The sequence below is a fragment of the Diorhabda carinulata genome, chromosome X (genome assembly GCF_026250575.1).
Source record: "Diorhabda carinulata isolate Delta chromosome X, icDioCari1.1, whole genome shotgun sequence".
In the NCBI taxonomy this organism is placed as follows: domain Eukaryota; kingdom Metazoa; phylum Arthropoda; class Insecta; order Coleoptera; family Chrysomelidae; genus Diorhabda; species Diorhabda carinulata.
The window spans coordinates 63,161,642-63,176,332 of NC_079472.1; the positions used below are offsets into that span (position 1 = coordinate 63,161,642).

Below are 14,691 nucleotides of genomic sequence, written 5' to 3' on the forward strand. Positions count from 1 at the left end.
ACTGATTAACGCAATCACAACTCTATTTGAAAACAACAAGGATTACGACAATAAAAACAAATTGGAATCTCAAAGAAGATGGACTAAGACAGACAGAGCACTCTGTTGTTTATAATTTTAATGTAACCAAAAAAGTAAAAATGGGATAATTTAGGTCAAATCCAGTAGAATTCTCTTTAGTAAAAAACTGGATATGGGAAAGACAATTACAGAAGAGAAAGGCAGAAGAAAAGTAGTATATACATAGGAAAAATAAAGAAACAGATGAACATACGATAGAATTGGAAGAATGGAACAAATCAGCGATGAACAGACGACGTGCAAATAAATGAAAGAATTTCTATTGTTTTGAAACTACAGTATGCACTTTAGACAAAAGCTATCAGCGGGAAAACCAAGATGACGGAATATAAAACAGTTTACCGGCCAATATTAAAAAATATGTAAGAAATAATCGAGATAAACAGATCAAAAATCAGAATATAAGCAATGGACATAAGATAAGAAAAGAAAGAAATTAAGCGGTAAGGGAAGAATTTAGTATTGAATCGATAGCTGAAACTATATAAAACAAGCTATATTAGAAACACGAAAAAATAACAAACAGAAGAGAGGTAGACCTCAAAAAATGTTCGGAAAGGTTTCCGCGGAAAGGTGATTACTCCGATTCCGTGGTGCAGGATCTTCAAACTTCAAGGTTTTCGTACAATCTTTCTACAAACTCTCCGACCTAATCAGATCCGTCAAAGATAAAATATCCAATGAACATCACGGAAAGTAAAAAATCCCCTGCTCACATTGGCTCCGTTTCTATATTGGCCAGACAAATCGACTTATTTCCGTCAGGGCAAATGCACACTTTTTGACTGTCACTAAATCCAATCGGAATCTGACCATTTCTTCTTTATATTGATAAAGACTAAAAAAAGTCGAAACGTCAAATTTTCATTTGTCTTTAAATGAAACCAATTTTGAATCAGAAGATATAGCATAAACGTATCAAAAGGTCTAATAAATAAAAAATTAAAGAAATATATGTACGCACCCTCTTCTTAGAGGTATAGCCCTTACAAAGGGAGAGAATCAAATTAGATTTTTTTAAGTAAAGTTATAAAGCTGAAATTGTGAATCCATGTAGCCACGAATGCATAACCACCCCTATTTCCTTCAATGTTTATATTACATTATAAAGGGGTGAAATTAGCCATCCTTACAAAGTAGTTTATTGAAAGAGGCAATACTTAAGAATTTATTTGATTGAAACATGGATAAATGAAGGACAATATGTCAATACCAACCTTAACAAAGCATTCGTTGAGACTCAGATTATGTCTTATGGAGTTCTGCCATCCTTTCTTATTTCTCTCGAAGTACGGAAACTTCGACGTGATGTACTGATAAATTTCCGATAGCGTCGCCTTTTTAAGATGACTACTCTGTATGGCCATGGCTATAAGAGCTACATACGAATAAGGTGGTTTACTTTGATTGTTATTCGAAGAAGAGGAATTGGAAGTTGAAGTCGCCGTCGACGAAGATGGTTGAGGTTGGGGCGAATTGCAAGATGAGGTAGACGGAGCACGAGACTCCTCATTGGAATCGATGCTAGGTGTGTGCGGACCCGGTGTTGTGCTTCCCGCCAACGCAGTATTGGTTATCGATGTGAAGGTGCTAACAGGAGGCATTGCTGGAATAGAAAACAAAACTAATTAGTTAAGTATGGATGAATCTACAAAATTCGATTTGGATTAACTTAATTCTAATAACATTAGAGTAGTGGAAAGTATATTCAATGAATTTTTGAATAAATAATTAGAATCACCACAGCTGTTTCAACCAAACAAAAATGTTCATTTTTTTCAATTGTTCATAGTTATTGAATATAATACAACAAAACTCTGGAAGCCCAAACGTTACATTGTATAAAAATCTCGCCCTTTGTGTCTTAGGAAAACGGCGGCGCAAAAAATGCCCTCAGCATCTTAAGATGGTTGCTTGGATAGAATGTTTTCATCTTTGGAAGAATCAGTAAAGGAAACCTTATCACTTCTTGAACCATCAGATGAGAAGTAACTTTTACACAGTTTTACATTTCTTAGGTTTGAGCTCTACGTCCTCAACCAGTACCAGCTATTACTTTGTTTGCTGCTGGATGGTATTTTTCTTCGTATATTTTCCTATTCACATGATTTCTAGATTTAGGTATCTTAGCACAGAAGAATGATTGCTATAATTCATTCTTATTAGGAGTCCTCTGCTGCCTTAGTCAAAATTGAAATTGGTTAAATTTCATTGGGTATAATTAAGCCTATGCCTAGGTAGGCGTTCTACGCTGCATATCAGGAATTTTCGAATTCTTATGATTGCTACTGTTGATGCTGGTCTTTCCAAAACCATTTACAGCTGATTCCCTACTTTATGCCTTCCCACAAAGGTCACTAACGTCAAAGTGATTTACTGAACGGTTGTTTATTATCAAAATCTAACGAATTTCCTCGCTATAAAGTTCTTAATGAGCCCATTATGGTTTTATCTAACGGTTGGTTCTTGTGAGACGTGTGGGATGGTAAACAAATCATAATGACAAAATTTTGCGGCTATGACAACACCTAAATTTTTCGTGTGACTATGATATATATCTAATATTAGACGCACAGATCTTGCGGCAGTTGGGGGAATATAATCAGAAAGTTTTTGAACCACTGTGTGAATATTTTAGTTTAGATCCAATCTAAGTGAAAAGCAGAACAACGCACAATCCAGTTTCGTCGACATTAAAAACTCTATCGGTTGTGAAGCTGGATCTGTTGATTTCCTTCTCCAAGATATCAAAAAAGACACCGACATATTTCTTATTAAGCCTCAAAGCTCGAGAAAAGAAAATTCTTAAGACATCTTGTAGTCTTTTTCTGAATCTGCATAACCAATCTTTGCCTGCTGAACCATTTATCAAAGATTTTTCTTCTTGTAAGTTGAAAATCAATATTGCAGACATCTCTGGATCTAGCACAAATTATAGCGCTCCGAAACATGGCATCTGCACCAGAACGTGTTGAGTTTGTAGCGTATGTGTCACCCAACGATTCCGTTAGGGTTTCACAACAATTGCCCAACAGTTTCGTTCGCTGAAAGCGACCAATGCTAACATTTTCTTTATTCGCGGCACTTGTTAGATATTTTTAATAGTTGAGGTTATGTTACCTTGTTAAAGTGAGATATTTACGCTATGATACAGAAGACGGTGCCGCTATCTTGTTTTAAACGAAATATCCGACCTATTCCATAATACTCTACCAATTGTATTAAAATTAGTTTACGTTCGACGTGTTGCTAAGATCATGATGTTTAAACATTCGATTTATTTCAATATTTCTCCTTAATTTAACAACTTATGTCAAAATTTGACTCTTCAAAACGTATATAATCGAAAAAAATATTGTATGCTATACAATGTATATGAAAATAATGTTTTTGTTGTTTAAATGTTTTTGTTTAGCTCAAAATCATTGAATCGAATGGATCCTTGATTTAAATAAAATACGGAACAAGATATTTATTTATTAAAAATGGAGAATTGATTTGTTTATAAAATATATACATGTGTATAACATGAAACTAATACTATTTAATCATATTCATTAATGAGGCGCATGTACTCTATCCGTAGCGATAACCCCAAACCATCAAGTTCATCGTTTTAATTCGATTTGCAGCCTCGAAGGAAATTAACCATTCTGATTAATATGAGAAGAGTTTCACTAAATTTAAAAAGACATTTTTATTATGTTATTTTTTTTTGTTATTACAATATTTTCTTCACTTTCTTCACTAGTTGATTGATTGTGAGTGAATCCGCAATCTCGTAACACAATTTTGCGACACTCCCAGATACTTCTATTGAAAAAACACGTGAAATAAAAGGTGTAGAGAAAAAAATTCTCAGTCATTTCTCATTTCAGAAGGTCAACGGTTCTTTACAGATGAGACCTCTTTGAACCAGAGACATTTTCGAAGTCACTAACAAAGGCAACTTTCAAGCTGTCTTCTCTACCCCACCAAACGCAGCCGCCGCCCAACATATTTTGCTTGTGTACCTTCAAATCTAGAGGAGGTATGATAGACCAATAGATGTTATGAGCTGGGGATTGAGGAGGAAGGATCTTGGCCAGTAATGGTCCGATCCAGCATTTTTCGAGGTTGAGGATGTGATTCATATTGCCGTAGAAGCAGAAATTGGTGAAGATAGTCCCGTTGAAGTTAATCTCGATTAAGAGGACCTTGATATACAACCCCGCCGTCCGAGCTTCTCAGATGAACCAGCTACAAGCAAAAAATGGTAAAATGTGCAAAAATTCGGCAGTTTTTTAGCTACTAAAAGATAATTTCACCACCTGGGATAGTGCAAACTCAAATTACACGCATTTAAGACCAAATAGAGATTTCAAAAAGATTTCCAGCTTCCTCAAAATGGAATTTTTCGACTTAATTTTATTGGCATACTAGTTTCCAGATTTTTTTTGAAGTTGTGTAATTTTTGTGATCAGTTTCTAATTATGCGATGATACAATATGTCCGCCGGGAAGGTGTACTACTTTGTTTTGTCGCCATTTTGATAAACATTAGTTTTGACACTTCATATTTGGCAGTCGTGAAGTAGAGATGTGGCAAATTCATGATGGAAAAATATTCGATAAACCAACGTGTTTTAATCGTTAAAACACTTTATCAAATTCAATCATCGATTACAGTGACGTGAAATTTTTGGAAAAACAACGTGCCAACAAGAATCATTATTTGTCGTGTAGTAAATGATTTCGAAGAAAGAAAGACTATAGTTTATAAGCACAAGCATGGACCACAACGTACTGCAAGATCAGCTGAAAACATTACTGCTACTCAATTCGACGCCGAGCTCAGGAGCTTGGTCTTCAAAGAACAACTTTGGCCACAATTTTGCACAAGGATTTACAATTGTTTCCATTTAAGATTCAGTTGACACAAAAGCTTCTTCCAGAAGGCAGCTCGCCCATAACAACCCCGATTTTCAAGAAAAAATAATAATAAGTGACGAGGCACATTTTTATTTGAATGGATATGGGAATAACCAGAATAGTCGGTTCTGGGCAATCGAAAACCTTTTGCATCCATTAAAAGTAACACAGACTCATGTCCAATTTGATCAGGAGGACTCATTGAATCTTACTTTTGAAACGGCGTAACGGTAACTGTCAATGGGAAGAGATATCATGATAATTAACGCCACGAGTGCATGCTTTGGGCTTTATTAATATGTGGTATCAACAAGACGATGCCACATCGCACACAGCCAGGATTACAATGAAATTACTGCGAGACCTCTTTCCACAACAAGTTATTTCAAGAAATGGTGATGTTGATTGGCCTCCACGGTCGCCTGATTTGACTGTTCCGAACTTCTTTTTGTGGGGATATTTTGAAAAGCAAGGTTTATGCAAACAAACCAGAAACGCTGGAGTAGCACAAACAAAATATTTGTGGATTTGAAATTAATGAAATATCGCATACCTTCCCGGCGGACTCCTGTTAGGTTAGTGGTCAGAATTTAAGTCATAACAGTGCAGAAAAGTTTTGGTTTTCTCTATGACGAAAATTAAAAAAAGGAAATACTGAAAAACTGTCAGGATTGTCTCAGTGAGAGCAGTGACTTCCAACCTTATGAGTTGCATGAGGATCCCAAATTTTTCCACTCCATTAAAAGCGTGAAACATCTGCTCCAATATATCATAGAGAACGATTTGAAAGAAATTTAACTAAATATTAACGTTGTCATTAAAATTTCGTTAACAATAACTGTAAGTACTGCTTGCGCTGAAAGGAACTTTTCAAAATTAAAACTAATTAAAAATTATTTAAGAAATGTTATGGGTCAAGAAAGACTTTGGCAAGTTTTATCTATTGAAGCAGATATAGCAGCTAAGATAAATTACGAACCAATCATTAAGGAGTTCAGTAAAATCAAAAGTAGAAAATTTCTGTTTCTTTTTTATTCATTTTTGTTTAATGTTGTTAAAGAAGTATAAGTAAAAATTAAGTTTTTTTCTTAATGAATAAAAAACTGTTTAATTTCAAGTGATTTTTTATTTTATATTCCCTACTTTTGCACCATCAGAGGCCTCGGGAAATGTACCTTGCCCACAATAAGTTTAGGTCTTGCGCCGCCACAGACTTTTAAACACTGGGCGGTCATTCATAAAACGTTTGGGATTCCCCACAGACCCTACTGCTCATTTTATATTTAGGTCTCGTCTTTGGTCTTGTATTGTACATTTATTATTATTAATTACTCATACAAATTTTATTCCTCATTCAACTTTTTATTTATGTTATCGTTAACGAAACTTTCGATAAAAGCGGTTGATTTCAACACCCCTAGTTTTTTACTTTTGTAATGGTCACCATCCCTTCTTACTAGAAATCGGTAGCCCCCTAAATTTGTTTAGCTTTGTGCTTTGCAGCGCTCCAATCTGGTACGAAAAACAAACATAACACCACCAATTCACTTTGTGGAATTGAAAGAAAAAATTATGAACCGTCCTGCACAATTCTAGTCCTATTTCAGGACAATAACTATTATGAACTGACAGGGCCGGATTAAGATTTATAAATAAAATAATAACGGGGCCCCCTTAAGGAATTCGGAAACCCGGAAAAATTCACAAAATAATATCAATACGTTAGATTTGTGGTATCAACACATCAAAAAATACAGAATGATTTCCAAATGATGGGGCCCTCTTGGACCTGGGGCCCGGGGCTATAGCTCCCCCAAGCCCCTAGGTTAATCCGGCACTGTGAACTGACGATATTTTAAAAAATGTATTCAATTCAGCGTTGTGCACCATTAACAACAATTTTTGTAACTTAGACAAATATCAGAATGTAGATTTGCGAAAATAAGGACCTGAGACCACGATAATTTTCGAAAGGATACAATCTGTACTAAATTATATGTTATATAATTTGTTTTTAACTTTATCTGGCATCCACGTGTGAAAAGTGGACTTAAAAAAATTGATAATTGTTGACCTGTGCCCATAACCTCTCTCTGAACTGAATATATCTATATTTGTCGGTAACCTTAATATAACTCGACCATTCTAGCTTGGCATTTTGGATGTCCCTGAATACAGGAAATTTTGTAATTTTAGCTTTTATCCGAAATTTGAAAAAAAAAACACTTTATGAATGTTTATCGTTAAGTAGAAATGCCAAACTTATTTTTTTGTTAATATTGTGTTGGATTTTCTCTCAACTATTTCATTTAGGTTATGGATGTGAATATTTGCTTAATAATATCAATAAATAAACTGTATTATTCAACATAAAAACATTATCTTTCATTTATTTTTTAAGTTTCATTTTTTTATATTAGTACCCAGATTTGGAATTCAATCTCCAACAAACAATCGATCCACAATTTTCCTTCCGTTTAACCTCTACAAATTCATTTTCCTCAAATATGGTTGCGACCACGTGGGAGTTAGAGCATAAATTATACCATAAAAAAAGCAAATAATCGTCTATACTTAGTATTAATAGAGGAAAGGGTTTTTGAAGTTGTATATGAGTGGTTATTCTCTTAATTTACCACTGACCTACTTATAAAACAAAGATATCATTTTTCATTACAATCTCCTTCAAGGTTTTTCTAAGGCGGCTCGAAAGAAATATTGTTGAGCCGACTTGGCGATAAAAGATAATATTGGACAATGGACAAACATTTTAGTCGTAAATTTCTGATCTTTCTATAAAAACCCAGTGTATGTATTCATAGTACAGAACGTTGCTGGGCATTACGTCGACAGTTAAAACTACCTCCATGCTAGCCCTAAGGGACAATCCAAATGTGATTAGGTTGCAATCATATGGAGCAGCGCAATTTGGACATGGAAACTAGGAAGATCTAATTTCCCACAAGAGTTTTTTAACACACAGATCAGTCCAAGTTGCAATTGGCAGCAGAAGAAACTTTTGGTAGTAACGACCCGAGGACAGAGAGGACTCTAAGGCTCAGCCCACTAACCAAAAGCAGCCATACATGCAATTTGAACCTATGCTACATACTTCATTCACCTAAAGAAGAACAACAAACATATTTATAACTGTTACAACAGCCGATTAGCCCTCAAATCACTTGAAGTGGTAGCTATCATCTCAAAGGTGATACAAAAATGTATTTAGCTGCTTGAGAAACTATCGAATAATTCGGAAGAGCCTGTGTAGGTATCTAGACATTCTGGTGTTTGAGGAAATGATAAGACAGAGGGGTCATCGAAAACCGTACCCGATGATTCCAAGTCTAGTGGAGAGAAGGGCTAGAAATAGTTGTCTGAAGAGGTAGCTAAAAACCATCGGCATAAGACCCAACAAAACCTTTTCCATAGCTCGCAGTTCCATTTAACTCTAAAGCAATCAACTATGGTTGATCATGGTGTTAATTACTGGAGCCTGGTATACTGAAAACTACCTCACACGATGGGCATCACTTAAGATACCCAAGATAACGAGGATAATCCACGTATTGTTGAATTGCGTTTTTCTCCAGCAGCAGAAGGAGACAAATATATGTTGGCCTCCATAATGTGCATTGTCCTTTATAGAGCCTGGGCGTAATGGATGAATGGACTTATACAAAGTTCCATTTTTTTTGATAAATTGATTTAATCCCGGCCCGCAACTAATCTTTCCTCACAACCCAGAGTAGGCCTATTGACCGCACGAAGTAATTTATTTTAAACCTTCTCCAAAGCCCAAGGGACCACGTTTTCTTGGGTTTTACAGTTGGGTTGGACCGCCCTGGGTCCTTGAAACATTACCTTACACTTGGGCCGTTCCATCATAAACCCAAAAAGCTTACTTTCATATTTTGGTTAGGTTTTTTCGACATTATTCAAATAAACTTGGAGTAAAACATATAAATCACCCATCAAGGGGTGCTTGGACAGGTATAAAAATAACCACTAATACGTACATTTCAAAAAATGTTTTGACACAAAAATACAAAGACATTGAAAATAAGTGAAATTTCACTTCTCCAGAGCCAAATGCCTAGCATTTGAGCATACCCAAAAGCATTATTTTTGTAATATTTTATATGAAATATAATTTATCATTTTACACATCGTATACTTTTTTTTGCTTTTATATAAAAACATAGGTTCAAAAGATAAAAAAGCGAGAAAAAAGATTATTTAGCAAATTTCATGCTGCAAGTAGGGTGTAATTTGAAAGAAAACAAATGAAAAGATTTATTTCGAATAAAAGTGTAAGCAAATTCATATTTTTTGTGTGCGGTCCAAAGGCCCGCTCTGGGCCCTGGGGACAGTTGTACCGATAAATTTTTCCTCGGGCCCAGAGCGGGTCTATGGACCGCACACAAAAAACATGATTTTTTCGCACTTTTCATTTCAAATATATTTTTTTAATAATTTTTCCTTGAAATTACACCCCATATGGAGACTGAAATAGGGCAAAAAATTATTGGGCAAGGGGGAAATTTCATCCATTTTGGTTGGGGCCCAACGTGTTAAGTTTAATTTTCAGCATGAATTTGCTCTACGTTTCCAAAAAAAGATATTGGTCGAGTGATTAATCTTCATAAAATTTGTCATTCCAACGTCAGGCAACATTGTTTTTTATTAATTAATTTAAAAAATGAGACTACTATGCTTAGAATCTACTCTTGATTTAACCAAAAGTGTAATTATTACATCTCTCAGTAGTCTGTTCTGCTGAGATAGTTGGAAACAACAAGCTAAGGTATACAGTTCATCGGTGAGTGCCTAACTTCGTAAGTAGTAAACTCGTACAAGTCTTACAGTTTGTCCAATAAGGTAAAAAAGTTCCATCTGAGGTCCCTGATTCCCATTTTAAAAGACATCAGCTTCTGGTAGTTTTGAGTTAGCTTATCACAAGCCCAACAGCCCTTGAACTTAATTAAGGGCTATCAGACAACAGTTTTGATTTTTTTCCTTTGGTTAATTTTACAGTGTGTTTCAAAAAAGGTGATTTCGTCTCTAGGATAGATGGAAAACTGAAAAATATTTGGGCTTTTCTTAACACCTCTCGAATTCAAAATAAAAGGTGATGAAGCAAAAAATTTTTCACGATTTTGCCGCAATAAATATGTTTGGGAAGCTAATACATCCGATGAATTTGTTTTTAAGTCTGACTATCTTAGAAGGCGCTAGTTACACGGTTCGTACCAAGTAGTATCCAACATAACTATTTCAATATTAGATTTAATAAGCAAAATTTCAATATCTTGAATACGGATGGCGTTACGAAAATTTTTTACTAAATAAACCCCAAATATTTTTCAATTTTCTATCTATCCTAAAGATGGGATCACCTTTTTTTGCTTGAACATTTTTTATTTCACCCTATATATGTCGCGAAAGCTTCAAATGAGTTTGAAATTGTTTTTAATAGATAATTTCTATAGAAATACGAGTACCCTGTATATTAGTATCATTAAATCTATATCAGATTTACAAAACAAATAGAATCAAAAGACCGTTGTTTAGATATTGTATTTAAACAAATCCTTTATGGGTGTAAAATATTATGAAACAAATCGAAATCAACTGCAAATATTTTAAATTTCTATATATAAACAAATAAACATCCAATAAATTATTCACAAATAACCTCACGAACGTTACTTGAAAGCAATTGAATGAAAAGTGGAAATTTTTTCAAATATTAGCCAAGATAATATCAATTATTATAAAATAAAACAAAACGCAAAATTTTCTCATGAAAAATGTTCCAACCATATATTCTAAAGTACAAGGTTTGTTGTAAACGTAAACAAAGATTTTGCAGAGCTCGATATCAACATAACCTTAGCGTGAATTCCAAAAATCCTATTTGAAGTTCTTTTAATAGATTTGAGATAACTAAATTTTTTTTAAATTATTTTTTCAACTAGTTATTATTTTAAACTTTCAATATTATGGAAACCAAAGTTTCCCCTAACTTGGAAGTGCCCTCTCTGCAGTTCAGAGTATTCTTGTATTTCAGCAAAGAATAAACATTCAAGAAATATTCTTAACCAACAGGATGTTAGTACTAAGGAGAAACCGCATATTATTTGCTCATTGTGTACTAAAAATGAGTTGGTATGTGACTATAAACAACTAGACTTACAATTGGAGCCGATACTTATGATTCTGCTAACCAGAAGAATTATGAACAGTGGTTAGAACAAAAATTTGATAGGTATTGCTTATGCAGCTTCCAGGACAAATAGATTTAATGGTTATGTGAAACTTTCTCATATGATGATGATTCGACTGAACTTAGGTTCTGCTCATAAATGGGCCGAATGTTTCCGAGGTATCTGTGACGTTTAATGTCGTCTTTGTTGGAACTGTCGATTTTCTAATTACGTTGGACTTTCTGGAATCATTGGTAATCTTTATACTGAACACACTGTTTTCATCAACACTCACAATTACACTGTCTGACGTGCGTTTCGATAACCAAGTTGTCGTCTTTAGAGACTGAAGGTAAACTTTACCTACACCAACACTCGCAATTACAATGTCTGACGTGCGTTTCGATATCCAGGTTATCGTCTTCAGAGACTGAAGGTGAACAGTTTACACCAACACTCACAATTACACTGACTGATTCGCGTTTCCATAACCAAGTTGTCGTCTTTAGAGACTGAAGGTAAACAGTTTACACCAACACTCACAATTACACTGTCTGATGCGCGTTTCCATAACCAAGTTGTCGTCTTTAGAGACTGAAGGTGAACAGTTTACACCAACACTCACATTTACACTGTCTGATTCGCGTTTCCATAACCAAGTTGTCGTCTTTAGAGACTGAAGGTAAACAGTTTACACCAACACTCACAATTACACTGTCTGATGCGCGTTTCCATAACCAAGTTGTCGTCTTTAGAGACTGAAGGTGAACAGTTTACACCAACACTCACAATTACACTGTCTGATGCGCGTTTCCATAACCAAGTTGTCGTCTTTAGAGACTGAAGGTGAACAGTTTACACCAACACTCACAATTACACTGTCTGATGCGCGTTTCCATAACCAAGTTGTCGTCTTTAGAGACTGAAGGTGAACAGTTTACACCAACACTCACAGTTACACTGTCTGAAGCGCGTTTCGATATCCAGGTTATCGTCTTCAGAGACTGAAGGTGAACAGTTTACACCAACACTCACAATTACACTGTCTGATGCGCGTTTCCATAACCAAGTTGTCGTCTTTAGAGACTGAAGGTAAACAGTTTACACCAACACTCACAATTACACTGTCTGATTCGCGTTTCCATAACCAAGTTGTCGTCTTTAGAGACTGAAGGTGAACAGTTTACACCAACACTCACAATTACACTGTCTGATGCGCGTTTCCATAACCAAGTTGTCGTCTTTAGAGACTGAAGGTGAACAGTTTACACCAACACTCACAGTTACACTGTCTGAAGCGCGTTTCGATATCCAGGTTATCGTCTTCAGAGACTGAAGGTGAACAGTTTACACCAACACTCGCAATTACACTGTCTAACGTGCGTTTCGATATCCAGGTTATCGTCTTCTGTATTGGTCTAAAATTTTAGTAAAATGAGGTGCACAGGTCATAATTTTCAAAGATTACATTCAAGCCCACACTTTTGAGTATATGGAAACTTTGAAAAGTCGATTTTTAATTAAAAAATTGTAATTTCTTCGATGTTTCACTAAGAGGAAGTGCTCGAAACAACATTTTTACGTTTTCAAAGAGCCACATGCCTCAAAAGATATCAATATATTACAAGATTGATTTTTAACTTACAAAACTGTAATTTCGTCGAGATTTCACTAAAATGAGGCGCAAAACTGCCTTTTGACAGGTTGAAGAAACTCTTCTAAGATATGGAAACATTGTAGAATCAATTTTTAGTTGGAAAATGAGAAGTTCAGAACTACATTTCTATATATTATCGATTATTGATAGAAAAACCTGTAATTTTGACAATTCTTTACTAAATTGAAAACCTCTGAGCCACATTTTGACGTTTTCAAAAAATCACATGCTTCACAAGGTATCAAAATATTGAAAAATTGATTTTTAACTGATAAAAATGTTATTTCGTCGAGAGTTCGCTAAAATGAAGACATCAGAACTACCTTTTGACAGTTTCAAGAAACTCTTTTCAAGATATGGTAAAATTGGAAAGAACTAAAATTTGGAAAAAGCTCCAGTTTTGAAAAGAATTATACCAAAACAAGGGGCCTAGGGCATCATTTTTAAAGATCATGATAAAACAAACACTTTTGAATATATGGAAACTCTGAAAAATCGATTTTTACTTGATAAAAGTGTAATTTCGTTAAAACTCTACGAAAATGAACAGCTCCAACTCAAATTTTTACAGATTCAAGAAACCAAACGCTTTGGAACATAAAAAAACGTTGAAAATCGATTTTTTATTGAAAATTTGGAGTTTCTTCGAGATTCTACTGAAATAAAGTGCTCGGAACAACATGTTGACGTTTTCAAAAAGCCACATGCTTCAAAAGATATCACAATTGACGATTTTAGGAATTCTTTCACTCTCTAAAATATCCTAACCCTGTAAATATGTAAAATTAGTACTGATATAAACAGTGTAGTCAGTACCATTTTCTAATGTCTACAAGGTTGCCTTAGCTCTCCATTTCAGTAAAGTTCTTGACTAAGTTAGAGCATTTTCAATTTAATATCGATTTTTTGATGTTTCTATATTTTCAAAAGAGCAACAAATGTTGAAAGCATGGAAATGTAGTTCTCACTTCTTCATTTGAGTAAAATCTCTATATAAAATGAGAAATTTTTGAGTCAACAATCGATTTTTAGGATATTTTCGAAAGTGTAAGTTTTATTTAAACTTCTAAAGAGGTTTTCAAATGTGGCTATGACTTTTTTTCATTTCAACTTTATTCAATGTAGTTATTAAAATAATTCTGACTTCATCATTTGAGTAAGATCTTTCAATAAATTTTGAAATTTCCTAATTAAAAGTCGAATTTTCATCTATTGGATATTTTCAGAAGATTATCAATTTTCCATGATATGCAAATATGTTCCTGACTTCGTTTGAGCCAATTCTTTCTCGATGAAATAGAAGTTTTTCAAAGTATCCATATTTTCAAAATATTTCATCTATTTAAACCATCAATATACGATTCTGACTTCTCTGTTTCTAGAATTCTGTTATAAAATTCGCTTGGTTAGTAATCGTCTCATAGATATTCAGAGTATGTATTGAAAAAATTATGAAGCAACCATAATATTACCCTCAATACAAAACCAACCCTTTTTCCATAAAAAACACTGAATATATAGAAATATATTAAGTTATTGATACGTGACGTACAGACTTACGTCACGTATCTGGAGTTGTTTGTCCCGCTGACCTTTTGACCCTCCTTTTTCTGATAAGTCTCTTCAGGGTCATCCAAATCCATCGGATAACTCGACTGGTTACTTTTAATTCTTTCATCAATCAATAAAATGTATCGAAATTAACTTTTAACTGACAGAAAAACAAAATTTTATATCTAATGTTATATAATTAAAAAAAACTAAACTCAAAGAGACAGTAGAATGTGAATAGTATACAGAAATTTTTTATATGAGCACATTGTTTATAATAATC

General features: G+C 34.3%; 1 protein-coding gene across 1 annotated transcript in view; it reads right to left on the reverse strand.

Annotated features, from left to right (window-relative positions):
- The window catches only part of LOC130901416 (forkhead box protein L2-like), an 83,238-nt gene that overhangs the window by 15,641 nt on the left and 52,906 nt on the right, over nt 1-14,691 (reverse strand). Inside the window, exon 3 of the mRNA XM_057812810.1 lies at nt 1,299-1,687. Coding sequence (XP_057668793.1) covers nt 1,299-1,687 — 389 coding nt within the window. The remainder of the gene's footprint in view (nt 1-1,298; nt 1,688-14,691) is intronic.